This window comes from Anabrus simplex, chromosome 6 (genome assembly GCF_040414725.1).
Source record: "Anabrus simplex isolate iqAnaSimp1 chromosome 6, ASM4041472v1, whole genome shotgun sequence".
Lineage (NCBI taxonomy): Eukaryota > Metazoa > Arthropoda > Insecta > Orthoptera > Tettigoniidae > Anabrus > Anabrus simplex.
The window spans coordinates 270231843-270256157 of NC_090270.1; the positions used below are offsets into that span (position 1 = coordinate 270231843).

General features: G+C 38.4%; 1 protein-coding gene across 1 annotated transcript in view; it reads left to right on the forward strand.

Annotated features, from left to right (window-relative positions):
- LOC136876442 (ATP-dependent RNA helicase DDX24) overlaps positions 1-24315 on the forward strand; it is a 154778-nt gene that overhangs the window by 103942 nt on the left and 26521 nt on the right. Inside the window, exons 7-9 of the mRNA XM_067150418.2 lie at positions 6491-6825; positions 12388-12505; positions 12588-12765. Of these exons, the coding sequence (XP_067006519.2) occupies positions 6491-6825; positions 12388-12505; positions 12588-12765 (631 nt within the window). The remainder of the gene's footprint in view (positions 1-6490; positions 6826-12387; positions 12506-12587; positions 12766-24315) is intronic.

Here is a 24315-nt window from a genome sequence, read left to right on the forward strand (position 1 = left end):
TCGGATGGGTGGTAGACTGCTGAAATTAAAGCGTGAACTGAAAGGCAGAAAGCTTGAAGATGGGAAACCACTTCGAGGCTTACACAGGCTCACAGATAAAGACATACACAGTATGCAGGTTTACTATGGAAAAGCCATAAGAGACAATGTTGGAGATGTCAAAGCCATGCAAAACGCAGTGTGGGCAATATTTTTTCACAAGCTCTCTACTGATGAACTTGCAATACATACTCTTTTGCAGCATAACCTGGTGCAAATATAAACAAGCACAGGCAGAAGGAAGATCATATAAACATAAACACAATCTTCCTGAAGCTGTAATGAATGCCATCAAGCCCACATTCCGGATTCTAGCACACCCAGATCTGTTTAAAAAATGCACCCATGGCAAAACTCAAAACGCGAATGAGAGTTACAACCAGTTAATATGGAAAAGGTGTCCAAAAACAACATTTGCTGCTTCTGATGTTGTTAAAATTGCTGCATATGATGCATGTTTGGTGTTCCATGATGGAAATAACGGAAGAATCAAGGTCCTTGGAAGGCTTGCTTTTGATGCTCGTGCTTGCACGCGGACAATTCTGGGAAAGATAGACGACCAACGCATTGCTGCTTCAGAGCTATCAGGGGAAATGCTCATCAAAGAGTCCAGGCAAATGAAACAGGTGAAAAGGAGAGGTTTACAAGAGTTACAAGAAGAAGAGGAATATGGTTATGGCCAGCATTAGTTGTTTGTTTCTGGTAAATAACATTTCAAATTTTCTTTCTTCATTTCCCATAAATTACATATACGGAACATTTTCTCCTAAACTAATAGGGCTATTCTCCTGAAATTTGGTACAGTTATTTCAAATAACTGGGTCTACAATACCCTTGGACAGTTTTTTCCTAAATAAATTTGGAAAGAAATTATGCATTTATATATACCTATAAAAGAGGTCAATATTTTTTTTTTCTAGAATTGAAAATATAATTTATAAAAAACAAAAAACATTCTGACTAATTCTGTTCGAGAGAATTTTTCAACTTCTTTCTTACAGTCTATATACAAAAGTTCAATTTCATAGCAAAGACAGTTTTTGAGTGAATGTTCCTTACATCATGACAAAATTTTCAAATTTTGAATTGTCAGAAGTTGAAAAATATTAAATATTATCTTTTCATATTGGTGGAAAACATTCCTCTGACACCTATTTATGTGTATACAAAGTTTGGTAAAGCTAACTCTAAAATGCCCTGAGTTATAATAAAAATGCTGTTACACTATAATATCGCATATGTTGTAACCGTCCAGGCTTCTCCAGCCATACTTTTACGTGATATCAAGATTATCCGCCATCGACAATTATTTATATGACATATTTATTTTAACTTCAATCATTTGTAAATAAGGCTTTTGGAATCATATTGTATATATTAGAACATCATTTATTATTCAAATTATTATATTACGTAGGATAGGAATTCATTATGTATTGTAAATATGGTCAATGTTGAGACAGAGTTGTTTTCATTTCATCTCATACTTGTGTACATGGAAACGTTATTCTTGAAGCGGGGAAGTTGGATGAGTCACTGGGTTAAACTCATGAGCAAGGCACTACACAGCTACCCGCGTGCAAGGCTAGCAAGCAGCAAACTACATCATCGCCATGCCTACTGGACTTGTCAAGAATGAAGAGAGGGAGATGATAATGCGATCTACGAATCAGATGCTTCGTTATATTATGATTTGGTATTGAGCTATTACCAAGAGTGGGGAGAGCCCGGTGATATATTGTCTAGCGTGGAGCAACCCTTGAGACAGACACACATCACTACAACTACTTTATTGATTTTGAGACAGTGAGTGCTTGCTTTGAGACATAGTTATTTTCGTACAGTGTGTTGTCGCTTCGACACAGTACTTAGCTTCTGTGATGCTGTCGGATCTGCGTGAGACAAAACAAGCTTACAGCTGGTGAGATATTCAGTAATTATTCTGGACGAAGAACTATGTTTAGTTCAAGTCCATGGCATTTGGTACAAGTCTGTATAGTATCAGTAGATTAGCTAAGTTGGATTGAGATTTCTGCTAACATGGAAAAATTCATATCTCTGAATTTTCTCCTCCTACGATCAACGCTGATCAATTTTCACAAGTATAGGGCCAATGTCTAATTTAAAGACTGAGCAATTAGGGAGTGCTAGTCCAGATAGCCCACATCACAGAAGGAAGGAAGGATGTCCATGGAGCCAATTCTACAACTAGAAGAGGGGAACGAGTAACCACGGAAAACAGATGACCTCAACGGAAGCTGCAATTGGTGAGCTTCAGTTAGTTAAAGCAAGCAACAATAAATTCATTAATGTAAATTCTAACATCCCTCCAAGCTTAAAGGAACTTTTCCTATTCATCTCAATTTTTTTTTTTTTTTTTTTTTTTTTTTTTTTTTTTTTTTTTTTGTATAATAATTTCATTGGTATTTTATATTGCATTAATTTGCTTTCTTAAGCGATACTTAGTGGTTAATTATTTAAAATCCTATCCCTGTGATTTAAGTATAAGTCTCTACGCTAGTAAATATAAATTTTGCTTTACAGTTTTGTTTAAAACTGTAACGCTGGCGCCCAAACATTACATAGAGAAATGGGAAACCATTGAATGATTATTAATTCTATTTGCGTGGCAATTTGTGGGCAAGCCACACAGTTACATTTATATTCATGTGTCCCCAGGTAATAACTTTCGTCTCCTCTAATGAGAAGCCTAGGAGAGTGAACATTTATAACGCCCCCCGTTAACTCATTTATAATTTTCTATAAAACTTGCTTTTCATTACAGTAATGGGGACGAAACGCTGGTTAATAGAGCAAACGCCTGAAAAGCCTTACATCTGATCTGTTTTTTTGACATGCTCTATTGGTGGAAAAATATCTACTGTAATTCCCTCCTTGGGAACTTAGAATTTCCATTCGGAATTGCTAGGCAGGCTATAATTCCATTGTGGAGTTTTATAGCTCTTTATAGTCTAGAAGTAATGTGTTCACTACTCAAATTTGAGGTTATCGTATATGGGACCCCCTTTTACTTTTTTTGGCTGAAAAAGAAAGGTGGTTTAATAGTTTAATATGCGAGTAAGTATGGTACTTCAATAAATTACAAGCAAAAGTTTGCTGATCTTTCCCATCCACCCTTAACTGAAGTTCACCCTCAAGTGATTTGGTATATTCTACTATCCACCTGTGGATTGACTGGGGTAAATCGGACCACCTAGCAAGTTTCTTCGTGCTTGCACATACATCTATGCTATTCACTGTGAAAGAAAGGCCAAACTGCCTGCCAACTTATCCAGTTGACTGAGATGTCACCCTGCGTTATCACTCTTGATGTACTGAATTATGACAAACATTCTTAATATTCTTGAGAGTCTCACAAGACGTGTTGTTGGCAAGACATTGAGAAATTCTTATTTCCCATCCCTACCCTTTAGAGAATCATTGAACATTTTTGGGAAGATGTCTAAGGTCATGAATATGCTCTAACACTTTGGCTTACCATTACTTGTGAACGGAAATATTCACTTACATAACATATATTTTTCAGTCACTTTAACATAAATTTGACGAATCACATACATAAGAATACACAGAGCAAAGTGAGCTTTTAGTTCGTCTATAGTAACAGGAAACCAATGTTTTTGTTCTATACTGGTTTCAAGGGAAGTCGATAAATTAGCAAGAAATATGGAGGCATAGACATCGGTTTCCTTTGTAATGTGATCGCAGAACTGTGGGGTTAGAAATTCATTCACTACGTCCATTTCTTTTGGATTATTCCCCAACCTCCTCCGCACTATAGAGTGATAATTATTATTCCCTCCTTGGGAACTTAGAATTTCCATTCGGAATTGCTAGGCAGGCTATAATTCCATTGTGGAGTTTTATAGCTCTTTATAGTCTAGAAGTCATGTGTTCACTACTCAAATTTGAGGTTATCGTATATGGGACCCCCTTTTACTATTTTTGGCTGAAAAAGAAAGGTGGTGTGCTCTGCCATATCTTGAGATGTATCCCATTCTTAATGCAGTATTTAGCATTAAAATTAAGCAATCATTCAGCCGGGCGCGTAGTGAATTTCGTTCACCATCCATTTTTCTTAATCTTAGCAAATGGGTAAGAAGTACTAACTCTTACACGACCGATATTGTTACTCCTTATGTGCTTTATAATCCTTAGACATAATAATTACAACACAAATTACAAGTTACGGTACATACATATAATAAAAAAGGGTGAAAATGTTCATGGGTTGAAGACTGAAAATAAAATTGAAACAGATGAACACTTAAATCATGAGAACTTAAAATGAAACACTTCTGACAATCTTCATTAATCATTATCATTATTCTCACACCTTACACATCTAATGCATCTTTTAGAGTGTGCTTTACACACAAAGTTATGACACTTATTGCACTTCATTGTGGGGACATGATTTTGTTTCCACTCTCAGTGAATGCATTGTCCTCTCTGGATGGCACTTTTATTTTCTTTGATGTTTCTTCCTGATGGTATGGGGATAACACTGTTCGTATATCTGGAGGCAGTGTTCCTATCTTAGCTCGCTCAACCAACCACTTATTCATGAGTTGAAACAAAAGATTCTTCAATCCTGGAGGTAGCCCTTGAAAAGTTAGTGGTGCACCACATTGTTTCGTATTTCCCAAAGAAAAATCACTTTCTAGTTTGTCGTGTTTGTAGCTATCAACTAAGCCTACATCACCTTCTTGTTCACTCTCACTGTCATGATCAATGTCTGAATAATTTACCACTTCATCTTCACCATCAGAAAAATCACAAACTTCAGCTCCCTCAGATCCTTCCTCCTCATCAGATAATTCCTGTAACAGCGTTTGTATGTCTTCATCCTTCACAAACTTCGCCCTACGATAAAAATAGGTAGTTAGTTTTGTTTCCTCTATAGTCTACATTTTAAAATAATGAAACTCCAAGAATGTCTAAGGTAGAATTTTACTTACATTTCTGGGCACGTGGTGAAGAAAGTTCACCAAATGACGGCAAGTGCGAGTCAAGGTCGAATAGCGTGACACGTACAACTTCCTGAACAGATAGCGCTACACTGAGAGTATCGATAAGACTTCACCGGAAGGTACTAGTAGCGCAACAGCTGTAGCACTTAGGAACTAAAAACTGCAGATGAAATACCCAGGTTGGTGAACGAAATTCACCAGCGCGCCCGGTTTAGGGTTAACAACTATCAGATATGTTATTTACGCATTTATTATGAAAACATGTTCTCTTTCATTTTCATTTTTCTTTACGGAACAGCAGCCGACTAGTTTTACTAATCAACTCCGGCATCACCTTTGAATGTCGACGAGAGAGCTTGTTAGTTGATATAGCAAAGAAATGATATCAAAGATGATCGATCACATACAATATAATGGCTCGGTACAGATATTTTGGTAACAGAAAAAAATCGCGGACACTTAATCGCTCGTAATAACGGATGCATCAGTGATACGGCTCTCGCTGTAACTGAAGGATAATACACAGATTAATATAGGAATTTTGAAAGTATAGGGAAAAACTGACGTTATAACGGGGTCTCGTTATATCCCATTCTCACTTTAGCAGACTTCTGCTGTACTTAGGGGCTTTGTTTCTTCTGACAATACCATAATCAAAATTCTACCACTCCGTTTGTCAACTACTTTGAATGACTCATTTCCCCAAATTTCCAAGTTTACACTGTACAAAACTTACCTTGTACCAGTTCTAACATACAGACTGGAAGCAGCAACGTTGACTAGACCTGCAAACAGTCGCCTACAAGCCACTAAAATGAAGTTCCTTAGTTCTTACCTTCAGAAGACAAGGAAAGAGAAAATGAGTAAAAATATCTGGCAACAACTTGGATTGGATAAGAGTATGTTGGAAACTTTAGAATTAAGCAGATTAAAATGGTATGGACATATGAGAAGGATGGCTCCAAATAGGACCTCGAGAGCATACATACTATGAAAGAAATCTTGTTGGTAAGAAGCCCAGATGGAGAGTTTGTGATTGTTGGGAAAAGCAAATTTTCAAAGACCTTGCAAAACATGATGTAAATTGGCAGCAAAAAGTAGAACATCAGCTGTGGACGAACAGGATGAACTGGAAGGGGCTTGTAAAAACCTGCACCCAGCTTGCCGGAGGAGAGAGTTGATGTTGGAGATTATTTTGGATGTTAATGACTGGCCAAAATTGGTGTAAGACATTCAGTTGATATCAAAGCCATGAGCTCTGATACTATCATTTTTAATGTTTTTACCATTTGCCATGGTATATGTAATGACTTTTCAAATGTGTAACATACCAAAGTATTTTAGAAGAAAATAAGATTTTTAAAATATAACTTAGTTCTTTTTGACACCTTGCCATGAATGTTGCTTTTAATACAAATGGAATTTTGTTTTATATGTTGTCTGTAATGATGTTTCAGGGACTGCCAGTACCTTGAGTGAAGCTCGCATTCTGTGTCCACTGGAGGATAAAGACTTTTACCTGTACTACTTCCTTGAACGTCACCCTGGTCGTACACTCGTCTTCTGCAATAGCATAAGCTGTGTGAGGCGTCTTGCTCAGCTGCTTTCTCTGCTACAGTGCAAACCCTTACCACTACATGCCAATATGATCCAGCGACAGAGACTTAAGAACCTCGAGCGATTCAGGAATGATTCCAAAGGATTGCTCCTGGCCACTGACGTTGCTGCCAGAGGATTGGACATCCCTAATGTGGAGCACGTCATTCATTATCAAGTACCTCGAACCTCAGAGGTATACCTTTACTATCAGTGTGAAAGAAATACTGTATTTACTTTCCTATAAGATCCCACTTTTTGTCCTTAATTTTCGTCTTCTAAATCGGGAAGTATGTGTAAAACTAGGCTGGTTTGGTGGGGGTTTTGAAGTAAAAAAGTATATCCCTTGTTCAATCTTTAACCCGTTTGTTTGTTTGTTTGTTTGTTTGTTTGTTTGTTTGTTTGTTTGTTTGTTTGTTTGTTTGTTTGGATGAAATTGTAAACGAGACAAAGGAAGCATATGGGAATAGGGAGATGAGGGTATTACTATTTGCAGATACAGTAAAACCTCGTTAATTCGAAGTTGTTGGGACTCAAAAATCAGACTTCGAATTACGTGATTTCGAATTAATCGCCAATTTGAAATTCAGAAGCGCCAACCCTTGCCGCGTTACAAAATATTCTATGGCCCGCTACTGCATGCAGTTAACCTTGATTCACAGTTTATAACCTTCAAATGCCATGAAAAAAAAACTATTTCCAAAATGTATCCAACAAGGTGCATTTACAGTATTCAAGTAATGCACTCGGATATCTCACTTGTAAACATAACCTCACGCAGCGAAAGAAAAAAAGCACGATTCAAAGCCAAGAAGAAATCTATACTGGCTCTCATGTCCAAGTGCTTTATTAATTGGATTACTATACTGTATGCATTTTAGATGCCTTGTATTTACAAAGGAAGTACCCGATGCCCTTAAAATCGAACTTTTCTATGACTCTATCCTTGTACGATTTCCCGCCATGGCACTTCTCTCGTACTTCAGAAATGTAAACACTTGCCGCGTCACAAAGTATTCTAAGACCCATTAATACATGCAATCACCTCGATTCACAGTTTAAACCTTTCAAATGCCATGGGAAAAACTATTTCCGAAATGTATCCAACAATGTGCATTTACAATGTTTAAATAATGCACTTGGATAAATCACTGACAAACATAACCTCACGCAACGAAAGAAAAAAAATCACACAATTCAAAGACGTGGATAAATTATGCCGGTCCCCCTGTGCAAATGCATTATTTTTTGGATTTCTGTACTGTTTGCATTTTTAGATGCTTTGTACTGGCTTGGAAAGTGCCCGATGCCCTTAAAACATTGTGGTTTATCGAACTTTCATATGACGAGGGGATAAAGTTTCTCGCTTCCATCCCATGTGCATTGCAATGCACAACTATGACCCATTTAAAACCATAAGACCGTTCGGGCTTGCATTAAAATAAAGCAATGCAGTTTCACCGGCAATGACAATATTGTTCGTTGCGTACAAATTTATTATATTAGCTACGTTTTCTCGTCAACTGTTGGCATCCCCAGTGTTCGCGGATTCTGTTTTTCCACACACTGCCTGTTGCGTGATATTACGGCGTTAAAGGTTGAATACAAAAGAATTCCAATTTCATTCAACTTAGCAAACATGAAGTGCACTGTAGACCCACCGAAGTGAGTGTAAGTGCGGAAAGCTACCCCCCACTCCCACGTTCCGGAACACGTGTTCTATTATGACGCGGAGCAGATAAATTTTGAGTTGAAATTACTCTGTAACATACTATTGTTTTAAAATGTAAAGGCAGTTTCGAATTAAAAGTCTGAATTTCGGTAATGGGGCCGACATTGTACTTTGAATTACGAATTATCCATATTTCAAATTAAACAATTTAAATAACATGCAAAACTGTATCTCATGTTTCCGGGGACGAAAGCTTCTTCGAATTAGGCGGGATTTTGAATTAACCGATTTCGAATTATCGAGGTTCTCCTGTAATATTGTGGTTTGGGGAATGAACAAGAAAGAAGTACAAGAACAACTTGATGCATTGAACGAGAAAATTGGAAAGTCATCATCATCATCATCATCATCATCATCGTTGACCATCTCCAGTTGCCTGGGTGTGGTATATGAGCCCGCTCCATCTTTTTCTTTGTCTATCCATGAACCACTGTTCTCTTATAATCTTCTTCCCCCTGTGGGTGGGGGCTGTAGAATAACACCCACGGTACCCCTGTCTGTCATAAAAAGCGACTAAAAGGGGCCTCAGGGGCTCTGAACTTTGGAGCGTGGGTTGGCATGAAAATTAACAGATTGGGTTCTGCTTTTGAGTATAGCATTTTTAGAAAGCCTACACAAACGACAGTCACTATTAGACAGGACTCAGAACACACACAGAGTCAGAAAAGATCTAATTTGAAAAAAGAACTCAATATAATACGTTCAATAGCTAGGGCTAATGGTTTTAGTGAATGCTTTATTGAACGTATTATTAACAAGTTTAGATTTTGCTTACAAACCACTTTGGTCAAGGACAAACCCAATCATAAGTCATTCGCAACTTTTACTTATAACAAGGATACATAAGTTTACTAATATTTTCAAGAAACATAACATGAAGATTTCATTTCGTACTGATAATAATAATACAGTTGTATTGCACAATGCAACTTCAGTTAATAGATCGAACCCTTATACCAAATCGGGAGTATATAGATTTAAATGCAATGACTGTAGTTGCACATATCTAGGTCAAACAGGATGAAGTTTTAAAATTAGATACACTGAACATATTAATGCAATAAAATATAACAGATTTTCAGTGGTTGGCCAACATGTACATGATCTAAAACATAAATTCACATCCCTAGAACAGGACATTGAGATTTTGGAGAGCTTAGGGAAAGGTAGTTTGCTGGATGTTACGAAGGACTGTTATATACACTTGGATCAGTATTTTAATCCAAACTTTAATTTAAATGAAATTTCTGAAAAATCAAATATTCTTTTTGATTTTCTTGTTGAGTTTTAAAAAAAATGTACATATACCGGACAATAGGACAGTATTTCAGATTATGCACAATAGCTTTACGTGCTATCTTTCACGATCACGCCCTCCGGAGCTCCAACAGGTTGCCGCCCCTCATTTGCTCCTCCCTTCTTCCCCTAGTTCCCCTAGTTCCCCTCTTTGACCCAAACTAACCTTGGACACTTGATTGCTAACACAACAAGGCTCGCTTACCTACTCGGTGCTTCGCAAGGACAGCGATCATATGAGGTGAGTCATGTAAATGTTTATGTTATAAGATGTAAATTTTACGTTTTCGGTCAAAGCGATAGCTTACTAGTTTCCTATTATTTCACGTCCGTATTGAACTGGGAACGAGATAATTGTTAACATCTAAGAGCTGATATAGATGTCGATTCCCAGAGGGAATCGGAAATATTTGTTCCGAATGAGTAAATTTATAATACCAATGTAAATGGTCCGTTATTGGACATTATAAATTTTCCAGCTAACTCATTCTTGGTTGCCAGCGTTTCGCCCCCATGTGCTAGGCTGGGCTCTTCAGTTGGTACCTAGCACACCTACCAAGACGCTGGCTAGTGCATACCGTGGAGGCCACTGCGTAGGCTAATTGTAGCCACTGGCAGTGGCAATGCACTATGAGAACCTTTGTCCCATTACCAAAAATTGATGCCTGCTTGGCCATCAGATGATATAGATGTTGATTCCCATAGCACACTGGCCAGTATCCAGTATTCGGGAGATAGGAGGTTCGAACCCGACTGTCGGCAGCCCTGAAAATGGTTTTCCGTGGTTTCCCATTTTCCCATTTTCACACCAGGCAAATGCTGGGGCTGTACCTTAATTAAGGCCACGGCCGCTTCCTTCCCACTCCTAGCCCTTCCCTGTCCCATCGTCGCCATAAGACCTATCTGTGTCGGTGCGACGTAAAGCAAAAAAAAAAAACAATCAAAGGCAGTTATGTTTACAATTGGGCTGCAGTGAGAATTGATAGTAGAATGAGTTCTTGGTTCAGGGTACTTGCAGGGGTTAGACAAGGCTGTAATCTTTCACCTTTGTTGTTCGTAGTTTACATGTATCATCTGCTGTAGTAAACATTCTAGCCTATGCTGACGACTTGGTCTTAATTGGCAGATAGTGCCGAAAGCTTTCAGTCTAACATCTTGGAACTTGAAAATAAGTGCAATGAGTGTGGTATGAAAATTAGCCTTCCGAAGACTAAATTCATGTCAGTAGGTAAGAAATTCAACAGTGTTGAATGTCAGATTGGTGCTACAAAGCTGGAACAGGTAGATGATTTCAAGTATTTAGGTGTGTATTCTCCCAGGATGGCAATATAGTAAGTGAGATCGAATCTAGGTACAGTAAAGCTAATGCAGTGAGCTCACAGTTGCGATCAGTATTCTGTACGAAGGAGTGGTGATAAGTTCTCCTGCATACACCCCAGCGTCAGTGGGTAGGGTCTGACACATCCCACTCTGATGAGTTTCGTGTCAGACCTAAGACGAAACGCTGGTTAATAGAGCAGATGCCTGAAAAGCCTTACATCTGATATGTTTTTGACATTTTTAGCTGGGCCTTACGAAAATCTTTGGTAAAAGCGGGCATGTTAAAATGGGGTTCTACTGTAAATAGTTTTACACTTCTCAGTGTATGATTCAATTTGTAAGTTATATAAATAAATAAATAAAAAGTGTGTGATTTGAAAGAATCTGATGATGTTCTTTCAAGAACAAAACATGTCATTCTAATTTAAGTTGTTTCTTTTACATATATTTTCTAAATTTTATTTATTCATAAATTACTGAGCAAGTGGCTGCGTGGTTTGGGTCATGTAGCTATCAGCTTGCATTTGGGAGATAGTGGGTTCAAACCCTGAAGATGGTTTTCAGGGGTTTCGACATTTTCACACCAGGCAAATGCTGGGCAAGGCTGCAGTCACTTCCTTCCCACTCCTAGCCCTTTCCTATCCCGTCATCACCATAAGACCTCTCTGTGTTAGTGTAATGTAAAGCAAATTGTAGGAAAAAAGAAAAAAAAAAGTTTTGACAGACTGAAGAACCTAACAGTTATAAATTAACTGAGTTGAAACTTAAAAAAATGATTGCTTCCACTATAACAAATGATGATAATGAGGTAGGGAGAAGGTGAAACCCAGTGTCGGCACATAGCCTACTCCTGTCGTATAACACCAAGTGGTTTTAACATCCCCGTCCAACGGATGAATCACCACCAACAGAGTCATATGCCCTCACTCCATATGAACACTGTGGGAAGGTTTGGAATTTAATCCAGGCTTTTGGCATTTAATCTAGTGATTAGAAATTTTAAAACGCCACCTTTCCTACCATGCCTGCCAACATTCTGATAGTTAAAATTCCTTCCACCAGTGGGACTCGAACCAACTAACCATGGTGTCAGACCATATAGACGTGATGATTTAACAAGCATGGCAAACAGGCAGGCATGCAGTTATCAGGTTACAGACCTTCGGAAAATGTCTTTTGTCATCCTTATCTATTATTACTAAGTTGCACTAAGTAGTTCACATATGAGCAGTATTTCACAACTGTGTTATATCTTTCAATAAAACAGTGGTAATATAAATCCAATATGTGTGTTTGAAGGCCTTTGGAAAGTGCCTTCATTTGTGGCCCTTGAAACTTATCAGTGCAGTAAGTTATTTCACATGTTTTCCTATGGACTTTTGTTTTTTACTTCATATGTACCTGTTTCAGAGTTATGTACATCGCAGTGGTCGTACAGCTCGAGCTCACAAAGAGGGTCTGACTCTACTCTTAATTGAGCCTACTGAAGTTCCCAATTATGCTCGATTGTGTAGGACCCTTGGCCGAGGTAATGTTATTCAAATGATTTCTTAAATAAACTTTGTATACCTAACTTAGTGTCCTGTGTTGACCAACTTCACTTTTTCCAGAACGTGACTTACCTAATTTTCCTGTGGTCGATTCACTCTTCTTTGCCATCAAGGAACGAGTTCGGCTGGCTCGGGATTTAGATCAGTTGGAGCTTGCTTCCCGACGAAACAATGCTCAGACTAGCTGGTTCCAGAAAGCCGTAAAAGAAATGGACATCATCATTGACAAAGATGACTTGTATCCTTTAATAACATTTCAGCAATATGTTGTTCTTGGTTTTAAGTGGATTATTTCACCTCAGTGTTTGTTATAAGATAAACCGTTCACACTACTTGATGATGCTTTCACTGTTTGAAGTCCTTCAACTTCTTCATTTTCACTCCCTCTTGGGGCTAATAATCACGTTGGTTTGGTCCTTAAAACTACTATCACTATTCCAACCCTCTTGCCTTTCCAGTTTCTAAAACCAAGCAATTTGGTTATGCAGTTCGAATCGTGTAGCTATTAGCTTGTATTCGAGAGATAATGAGTTTGAACCCCACTGTCGGCAGCCTTGAAGATTGTTTTCCATTTTCAAACCAGGTAACTTTAGAAATTCTCTGTGCCCGCCCCCTCTCGTATGTTGCACTGATGCAGAGAGGTCTACTGATGTTGAAAGTATAGGACTGGGAAGGAAGCACCCATGGCCTGAACTAACATGTTCAGTACCTGCTTCTGAGCGGGACACTTGAATGCCTGGACCAGCCATTTTCATGCCCGGTCCTCTTGACGTGCATCGCTTAATACAATTTACAATTACTCCTAAACTATAAATATATAAAAAATGATGCTTTGTGTTTACCTCTAGTAAATATTTAGGGTGTGATATCTGGTGTCACAGGTTTCAAAATACGTCTAATTTTATACAGCCTATCTGTATTTTTGGCATAATGATTACTGTCACCGAAGTGAAGAAATGAAAAATATGAAGGAAGCGTATTCGGAACATTGTATTAGAAAATATCGGAGTATAAAAAACAGGGTCTTCGGTCCAGTACATTTTTATATCAGGGGTTTGGACTAATCGGTTTCCACGATTGCATGATCGAATTCTTTGTGAAAGGCCGGGGCACCGCACTTGACTCGCGTATAGATTGGTCTGCTCACACACATACTGATAAAATTCGTCATTCAGGAAAATACTCACGTAACTCAAAATATCCTGCTTACTTTCTATTTGTACGTTTATACCTGAATTCTCTGTAAATGGAGGAACGGGTGTACAATAACTAGGATGATATGTCACAGGCACTTCACTTTTCTCTATAGGACTATCGGATTCGGGAATCGGAATATCCTCGTCACTCTCACTTTCACAATCTGAGTCTATTTCGGGAATAAGTTCATCACCAGAATAATCATTGTGAACAATATCTAATAATTAATCTTCCGTAAGAAACTTTGTTTTATAAGCCATTATACTACACTCGGTAAGAACAACACGCACTGCATTGGAATTTCAAGCACCGTCTTGACACGCGAGGAAGTGCTGACATATTCCCGCTAAAACAGCTAAGATAAACATGAGCCCACTCAACGCGAGGGTTATCTCAAAAACGTCAACCAACTTCCCGCTACAACCAGTAACTCTGACTAAGATGTAAGAATGCATAGATGACGAATATAAACAGCATTGCTTTGCGCGAAACATTAAACGTCTTATGCCGTCCTCGGCCTGCAGTATAGGAGCAAGCTTAAATGTCTTACGCCGTTCACGGTCCGCACTGAGTTAAGTTACTGCCCAAGCATTCGCCTAGTGTGAAAATGGGAAACTAGGGAAAACCATCTTCAAGGATGCCAACAGTGGGGTTTGAACCCACTCTCACCCAAATTCACGCTTCATACTGCGTAGTCAACTTAACTCACTCTCTCGCCCAGCCCTGTGGTGTGGGGATCAACGTGTCCGCCTGTCATCCGGCGGCCCCGGGTTCGATTCCCGGCCGTGTCAGGAGTTTTTAATTGTAAATGATTAATATCCCTGGCCTGGGGGCTGGGTGTTAGTGTCGTCCTTAATGTTCCTTTGCTCACATTCAGCACTTTACACTTCCGCCATTTCCAAATACACGTAGGTTCACAACATATGGTGCAAAGTAGGGGCAAAAGATCTTCTTAGGTCGATGCCCGGAATAATAAAGAAAAATACTCTCTCTCCCTTCCTCTGCTTTATTGATGGTTTAACACTTTCCTCCTGCAATAAATCATATTTTTTTCTTCTGTAATAGAGTTTCACTTACTTGTACTAACCTGTAGCTCAGCTTAAAGGGAAGGATACACTTTTATCAGTCAAAAAACTTTGTTTTTTCAAGGTTAGATTTTCCTTTTAAAATCACCGCTACTTATTTTATATTCTAAAAAAAAAAAAAAAAAAACACACTGAAAATACAATGTTTTGACTGATAAAAGTGTATCAATTTCTTTAAGTTTAACGGGAGCATCCTGCTTTACAGAATTTACAAATTACTGAGCTCAGAAAATTTAAAGCAAGCCTCGAGCTAATGGGTGTAACAGAGTCCCACTTTCATTTAACTGGCGAGGGACTCCTTGGAAACAACTTGGCGAACTTAATGGAATTCAATGAGGAGCTATCAGTATTAACCCGATGAGTGCTACACGCGGCCAGTCCAGCACTGCTACGCCCGTCTATAGACGGTGCGCGATAACTTTAAATTTTTTGAGTGTCCCGGTTCACTCTCAAGTGCCAATTTGATCTCTGACATCGCTCTCAAGTGCCAATTTGATCTCTGACATGTTCTGCAATCTGTTGAGCATTATGTAGTTAACTAAATCACAGATTATACCTTCGGGAAGTAACTTACAGAGCTTTTTGTAGACGTCTCTGGAGTTCATCTGTGATGTAAACAAACATGGCAGATGTTGCTCTTGCAGCAATGTTATTTCGAATCAAAGAATCTTTCATTTATTAACCACAATGGAAAGTGATGATGGAGATGTTGATTTTAATGAAATGTTAAGCGATTTTGAAAGTGATACAGAGTGCCGGAAATATTGCATGTGAGAAAGAAACAGAGCCTCCTTCTAAATGAAAGAAGAAAAACATGGTGAGTTCAAAAGCTATTTTATCACTATTTTCGTGATGGATGGATTACTTTTCTCCACCAGACTTTCAAGTAATTGTGACAGATTCTGAGAGCCAAGTAATGTTTGATGACAACCCGAAAGACGTTGATTTAAAAAAACGTTAGTGCCAATGGCGTTGGTGCAGATAGTTGAACAAATCAGTATCACAAACAACCATTACAAAACATTGAACTATCACCTCATTCCAGGTTTAGAAAGTATTCTAAAATATCAACTTATGTACTTCTAAGGATTACATGTATAAGTTGCCTACAGATTTTTGGAAATAATATTATTGTTTTGGGCTCTTTACTTTGTATAAAGATAATGTACGCATGGGCATAAAAGTGTAATTTTGTTTTCTCTCAAAATAATATTGAACATAAGTGTAGGATTTTCCATTTGCATTTAGATTTATAAAGAACCAACATTTATAAACATTTTAAGGTAATCACCCCACTGATAAGTAAAAAAATTGAGGCTTCTATAAAAAAATTTACATACGAATGAAAAATCTCAGCACTGAGGTGCCAAACAGTCAACTGGTAACTCAGCACTTATGAGATTAATGGGGCTTATGGAAGAAAGAAAGGAGAACTGGCTGAGTCAGCAAAGAGCATGCATCTGGATGTGTTTGGAGTTAATGATATTCGGGTAAGGGAAGATAATGAGGAAGAAAGAGGAGATTATAAAGTGAACTTGAGTGGAGTTAAAAAGGCAAGGGCAGAGTCTTAGTGCAGGACTGTTCATCAGGACCACTATTGCACTCAACATAGTTTCTGTTAACCCTCTTGCAATCAGCGCGCCGATAGATCGGCGCGAGAGGTTATGGCGAGAATGCTCACGGCGCCAATACATCGGCTCTGTCCTATTTAGGGATTTTGGCCATTTATGTGGCTGTTAATTGGTAACAGATGATCGTGACAGTAACATAAAGCATTGAATTTGCATTTTATTCAACAGATACATCCACCAGCCCTACGAAATATTTTTATTTTTGACAAAAGAAATCTGTTGTCCTTGAATGTTTATGTTGTAGTTGTTCGAAGTTGTTATTGTGTGCATCTAAATTTGGTTGGCTTATGAATACAACAATTTGACCTTGCTATCAGTTTAATTTACTGTTTATTTTGTTTCTTTGGTATATCGTGTGTTCGCTGTACTTCCCGAACTATAATTATACATCTTCTCATTACTCCGTTGTTGCATGTGCTTGCGTTATCTTTCTCTCGTAATGGCTGCGCCATATTCAAGGCCGAACGATTCCGATACTCTTGAATTTTCAGATGACTAAGACAGTAATAGTGACCCTTTGGTCGAAAGTGATTCCCGTTATGTGGGAAGCGACGATTTTACTCCTGAAGTTTTTTGCATTGTCACAGCTGCACACCATGCTTCATACCGTGAAGAACCCAACATCAATGATAGTTACATGTACAGTAAATAACTTTGTGCCGTACATCATGAGTGAATAGGGAACATGCATGATCCGGGGTTTTAATTAAAAATATGCTAATCTGATTCAAAATTTCATGCAGAATTCAAAAATGTGATCAGAATGTACAAATAATAACTCCAAACGTGATAAAAATCTACGAAAATGTCACGTCACGCAAGCACGCGATCTCATTGGTCTGACGTCATCGTACAGGTTGACTGAATTAGCAGACGAAGTAACACATAGTGTGCTGTGAGAAGCAGGATACACTTCGCGTATTTCTACTTTACGTTAGTGTCTAGTATGGTTAAATTCGAGGTCTATACATTGGATAATAATCTGAGTGGTATATTTTAGACTTAAAATGAATCCTGCGCAGACAGTGAGGCAGAAAACTTATAAATGGTGTAGAGTTCCGATGTGCAATAGCACATCGCATACCATACCAAACAAATTGTTTATAAATGTTCCAAAGACGCTAAAACTAGGGAGAAATGGATTTTGACGAGCCGGAGAAATGCTGGTGATATATCGGAAAAGTCTACAGTTTATTTTTTTGAAGATTTTAACGTAAGATGAATTTGTTTGAATTTTCAAATCACTTTTCCATGTCAGCTGTTCTAGTGGTAAAACTTTAAATTTTAATGTATGATGCTTTATTTAAATGCTTCAATTACATCTTGGAATATGAAAGTAAAAAACAGTGCATTAAATAATGCTGATTATTAAAGTATTCTCCTAACCTAACCTATGTTTTGGGTGATCCATGTCAAGATAATAAATCAAAGGGGTTATGAACCATTTTGACAGCTCTAATTCTACCAATATATCTTGGCATGGGACAGTTATGTATGTCTTTATTGAAGAGCTTAATTGGTAAAGAAATTTAGGCTATATCTAAATACTCTATAATGTAACAAAGAATAGGCCTGTACATCATGAAAGGAAACAACGTGAATTTAACAAATGTATAACTCTACACAAAACCAATGCTTGTCTGTTGGGGTCTTATAAGTTAACAATGCTCAATTATAATAATTATCATAATATTAATGAAATAAATAACATAATTGCACACAGGTGAAAATAGTGATGTAGGTGTTTAAAATATTATCCAACTTAGCCTAAGTTTTAGGTTATACAAGCCAAGTCAATAAACCGAAGGGTAAAAATACCGCGCGAGTTGGCCGTGCGGTTAGGAGCGCGCAGCTGTGAGCTCGCATCCGGGAGATAGTGGGTTTTGAACCCCACTGCCGGCAGCCCTGAAGATGGTTTTCAGTGGTTTCCCATTTTCACACCAGGCAAGTGCTGAGGCTATACCTAAGGCCACGGCCGCTTTGTTCGCATTCCTAGGCCTTTCCTGTCCCATCGTCGCCATAAGACCTATATGTGACGGTGTGACGTAAAGCAAACAGAAAAAAAAGTAAAAGTCACAGCACCCAAAGACATTCCTGTATTGAGCAACTAAAATGTCACCGGGACACTTTTCTTTCCTGATATGCTCAGCTTGTTAAAAGCCAAATGTAATTAATGGTATTGGCTTCACGCCCCGCTAACTACTTCTACGATTTTCGGAGACGCCGATGTGCAGGAATTTAGTCCTGCAGGAGTTCTTTTACGTGCCAGTAAATCTACCGACACGAGGCTGACGTATTTGAGCACCTTCAACTACCACCGGACTGAACCAGGATCGAACCTGCCAAGTTGGGGTCAGAAGGCCAGCACAGTCTGAACCACTCAGCCCGACTTGTGAAAACTAGATGAAGTCATATTTATCTTTATCATGTTTAACTTTTTCCCTCCACAAAGATATTTAATTCTCTTTCATGGGCCCTGGAAGTGGGTAGGCCAGTTGTCCCAACCATAAATATATATTTTTTTGGGAATGATAGATTATAGCCCTATAGTACTATGATCTTTCTTTCCTTCTTTCTTTCTTTCTTTCTTTCTTTCTTTCTTTCTTTCTTTCTTAATCAGTGTATCCTTCAGGTTTAGTTTTCTCTCGGACTCAGCGAGGGATTTCACCTCTACCACTTCAAGGGCAGTGTCCTGGAACGTGAGACTTTGAGTATGGGATGAAACTGGTGAGGAGGGCCATTACCTCGCCCAGGCGGCCTCACCTGTTATGTTCAACAGGGGCCTTGTTGGAGGATGGGAGGATCGGAAGGGATAGACAAGGAAGAGGGAAGGAAACGGCCGTGGCCTTAGGTGCCTGGAGGAGAAGTAGGACAATACGAAAAACCACTTCGAGGATGGCTGAGGTGGGATTCGAAACCCTTCTACTCAGTTGACCTCCCGAGGCTGAGTAGACCCCGTTCCAGTCCTCGTACTATTTGTTTTCAACTTTCATGGCAGAGCCGGGAATTGAAACCGGGCCTCCGGGAGTGGCACACATTAACCACTACACCACAGAAGCGGACTAGTACTATAATGCTACCTATATGTTTATGTTAGTGCTGAAATCCGATTTCTTACTTTACTAATGCTGAAAGCCCGAAAATGTAATGTTCTTCTTTAATAGGGGAATCAGTCTAGAAGGAAATGTTGAAAGTGATGTGATATCTATCCCGGTTCGTTGTTATCCTAATACTATGGGTTACAGTACATTGCACGTGTATAAAAGACGCCACTTACAAACTTGCTTGTTATCCGCGAATTTCTGCGGCCACAAAAGTCACATTTTTCAAGAATGATGACATCTACACATGGTAGATTGTCTGACTGTGCTGTTTCGAACCTTTCTTCTGTCATTTCGAAGTTATTCGCGATCGTGAATAATAAACAATCGGCTTTTAGCAACGGCTGCTGCACAACGGCTGATAGAGCTCCATGCGGTACTGGATTGTGACGTCACAGCGCGCCGCTTACGTCAGAGGCCGTTTCACTCGCCTTGCGGAAAGGCACTATTAAATATTTTTTTAATGGTAGAAAACAAGGCAACATACCACAATGTAATACGATTACGTACTATTTCATTGGTGTACTTTTCAAAAAAAATATTTTTGAAAATGATGCATGTTCCCAATTGCAGAACACACATCATATTGATATCAAATTAATTCTTTCTTACAGGTTTAAGTTTAAAGAAAAAGATGCAGTAATTTCTGATCATTCTGTCATGGAAAACCATTATTTAATTTTCAAAAATTAATTTTTAGTTTAATAATTTTTTTGGCTTTACCAATAATAGTAATCCAAGGCATATTGAGTTTTGAAATGCTCACAATTTTCTATAATTTAGAAATTTATTTTATTTTAATATGTGTTAAACTGTTTAAGTGTTGATTTTTTTGTAATTTGATTGCCAGATCACAAAAATTAGTTGAGCTGCTTCGAGTAAATCCCTGCATATAGGCTGAGTTCGAGAGGATTAAGCATGTGAATGAGCAAATTAATTGGGAAGATTCAGCTGCTGGAAGAATCAGGACGAAAATTTTCTAAATGTATTCACAATGTGAGGGTGCGATGAGGAGGAATTTAACAAGTTTCATGAAGCACTGAGTGACATCATAGTCAGGGTCAATAGCAAGGATAGGATAGTGCTAATGGGTAATTTCACTGCGACAGTTGGAATAGAACTGAAGGATACAAAAGAATGATTGATAAATGTGGAGAAGATATGGAAGCTAATAGTAATGGAAAGCATTTGCTGAACCTCTGTGTTAGTATGATTTTTGCAGTTATGAATACATTCTTCTATACGCATGCATGTTCTCTCTCTAAACTGTTACGCCTGTCAGAGTTCAGTCTGCAAACCTCTGTGAATTTATGAAACGCCTCCACAATCATCTGTTTGTAACCAGGTATAACCATAGTCATCCCTGTGCTTCTCCTAGCATCCATAGCAAGTTCATTATTCTCCTCCATTCGTCTCAGATGACCCCCCACCGAAGCCGGTTTATGCGTACAGCTTCTTCAGTCAAGTTCATTCCCCATGCCTTTATCTCCTCATTTCAGGTACCTTCTCGCCATTGTTCCCACCTGTTTGTACCAGCAGTCATTCTTGTTATTTTCGTGTCATGTCATGTTACTTCTAAATTTTGAATAAGATATCCTGAGTCCAGCCAGCTTTCACTCCAGTAAAGTAAAGTTGGTCTGAAAGATCGGGTGTCGAGATAGCTTCATCAGGGAGCTGACTTCCTTTTTACAGAATACAGTAAAACTTTGACGCATCGTTTTTCAAGGGAGAGGGGGAAAAATGACTACGGATGCGGGAATACTATAAATGTAGGTAACATAAAAAATAGGGGAAAGCAAAATAATAAAATACGGGTACTGTATTTGCACATGTTTCAAAATATGGGTACTGTATTTGAATATGTTTCATTATGTGAATCTCATAATAATAACAACAATAGCAACAGCAGCAGCAATGGCGTGTGGCCTCCAGAGAGGGCCTAGTGTAGGTCTGTCAAGTTGACACGTGCGTCCGTGAAAGTACAACGCTACCAATGATGAATTCTAATGCTGAAGATGGCGTGCACATCAAAGGCCAGCACATGCTAACCATTTGGCCATGGAATCAGACATGCTCATACCATAGCGTATTGAAAGAAGAAGTGAGTGCTCTTTCGTAGTTAAAAGGTGGTGACGGAAGACTGCGCCAGTGTAGCTCGCATTAATACAGTAAGCGGGCGCAGCACTATACAAAACGTACACGAAATAAATTCTCTAGGACTTCCAGTTGCCAGAATGACCTTTGAATTATTCCCTTTCATGTGCCATGTGTGTACAGTCCAGGAATATTTGAATAGAGGAAGCTGGTAAACACACTAATTTAATGGCTTGATGTTATCCTGTGAAAAGATTTGAACATCAGTAATTCTGAAATGACTTACAAAGTATTGAGATATAGTTGAAACTATTGTGCATTTCACATTACCTAAGACACAAAAAGTTTTAACTCACCCTAGAAAGCGTTAGTTGTCCGAAATCTTGGAGAAAAAAAAGTTGTATTTCACCTCTTTGTTTTTATACAGCAAAAGAACGTTATCGTGGAAATAATTACGTCTGCACTTCAGAATATGCACAGAATCAGAAAATGCCCACACTCGCCTTTGATGATCTGCCAGATTTCCAATGGAGCATTTTATTTTATCCTTCCTCCCTGAAATTCCCAAATTCATCCACGCCCTTTTATTACACTGACTTTTATCACACGTAAAACCAATTACCTTCACCCCAGCTTGTTCCAATTGAATAATGACCTGAATTATTATCTTTGACAGTAGTTCTCCAGGAGTTGCATTCTTGCTAGCATACACTGTTACAGGCTGGATCCAGCTGTGCAACAAAGGGACAAACATAAATACAAGCGTGTGATTGGCAAGGACGTTCTTTTTGTCATAGGGAGTTTCATCTCACAAATCGACATATCCGTCAGCTGTCAGTGTAGTTGTATTAAATTTAATGTATTCTTTCAATTTAACTTCATCAAAAATCACTATGCTTAGTTGCTTGTTTTCAACTTGCTCATTTAAATAAAAATCCTTAATTGCATTCACAGCATTTCCATTAATACCATACTTACATTTGAACCCTTTGCATAGTCGTCTCAAATGAGCTTCAGTAGGGAAAGAAAGTAACTCGTGCTTCAATGTCCATAACCCTTAGGGAATTTGATTTTCGAAAGCAAACTATCTAATATAAATTCATTAGAATAGCGCATATCTTTTGGGCTGGTGCTACATTTATTGAGCCTTGCGTCCACAATTATTTTTTGTTTCTTGCTAAGGAACTTAAGACTGTCTTTAGCTTCACTTGATACATTGACTTTATTTGTAATCTGCTTTAATTTAGCTTTGCATACAACTAATTTCATTTTTCATTCTAATTAAATTCCTACCAAGGTTTTAAACTTGTCTCCTCAAATGTAGAATAGTTCTAGAAGCATCAACGTCACTCTCAGCTACTTTAAAGGGCAACTGACACCAGGCTCTTTCATTTCTACATTATTGTCACTATTAAGTATTTTAAATGTTAAGGGAAAATTTAGTTCATTACATTTTAAGCTACTATTGTTAACATTGTCATTGCCAACATGTTGTTTGAGTAACTCTCGCTTTAAGGGGGGTTTTCGAATTCTCAGGGACTTGCTTAAATAGGACGGTAAGTTAGGAAAAATGTGAGGACAACTCCTGGCTTTAAGCTCCACCGTATTCTCGGAATTTCAACTTTTTCCCCATTAATAATAAACGAGTGTACCTTTATAATAAGATCTTCTGAAAAATGACACTTGCAAATCCTAGACTTACGCGTAAGCCCCATGTCTTTTCTTGGGATCGCTCTAGCCCACCGAGAGAAATGTTCCTCATTTTCAGGTGGAGAGAAGAAATGTTTACCTTCACCTGACCTGTAAGCAGATCGACACCCCAGCAAAAAGTACGATGGCATTTTCACACTCACTATATTCAAACTATAGTTATTACTCTCAAAAAATTACTCCCACTACAAGTAAAAACGCACGCACCCAGTATAAACAGTGCCATCTGTTCACCCAAAGCAATCGTTGTGCTGCAGTGGTAAATCTCTGCACTGTAGCCACTAGTTTCCCCATTGCTGTAATGGGAAGCGTGCCGAAGTGCTCTCACGTCCTCTTTTTATTTGTTATGCTCATACTATTCATAATGTCATCAAAATATTGCAGTCATGATGTATGCAATGAAATTAAAAAACCGTTACTTTTACGCCATTTTGTTTCACTTTTCTTTACATCTTGTAATAAGCAAAAACCTTTAAGGTCAGTTCTCTTATTGCAAATGAATTATATACATGGATATTTTGGTGATAACTCATTTTGGTAAAGATTGCGTAGACCATTTGCAGACGATAGGTTAGAGATCCAACATGGCATGGTTCAGACGATGTCACAGAGGTTAGAAATTCAATATGGCGCATCTCAGACAATGTCACAGCAAGCTATGCGAGGCTGCCAACGTAGGAACTAGTTACAAGACCAGGCTAGTGAAAAGACTATTGGTCTGGCTAGTTTAGGTCCAGCTTGTAACAAGACAATTGAGCGATGGTCAACAGGCCAAGGTGTGACTTGATTATTCACCCGGAGACTAATTAAAAGGTACTTGACGCACAGAACGATGATTTTAAACGATGTGATTTTCTCACTTTCAATGAAACTAGCAAATCTGAGTTTTACATTGCTTCAGTTGTCATTTCTTGTAAATAAGAATACTTTTAGGGGTTGGATAGTAAGTAGGTCAAGGGGAAGTGTTGGT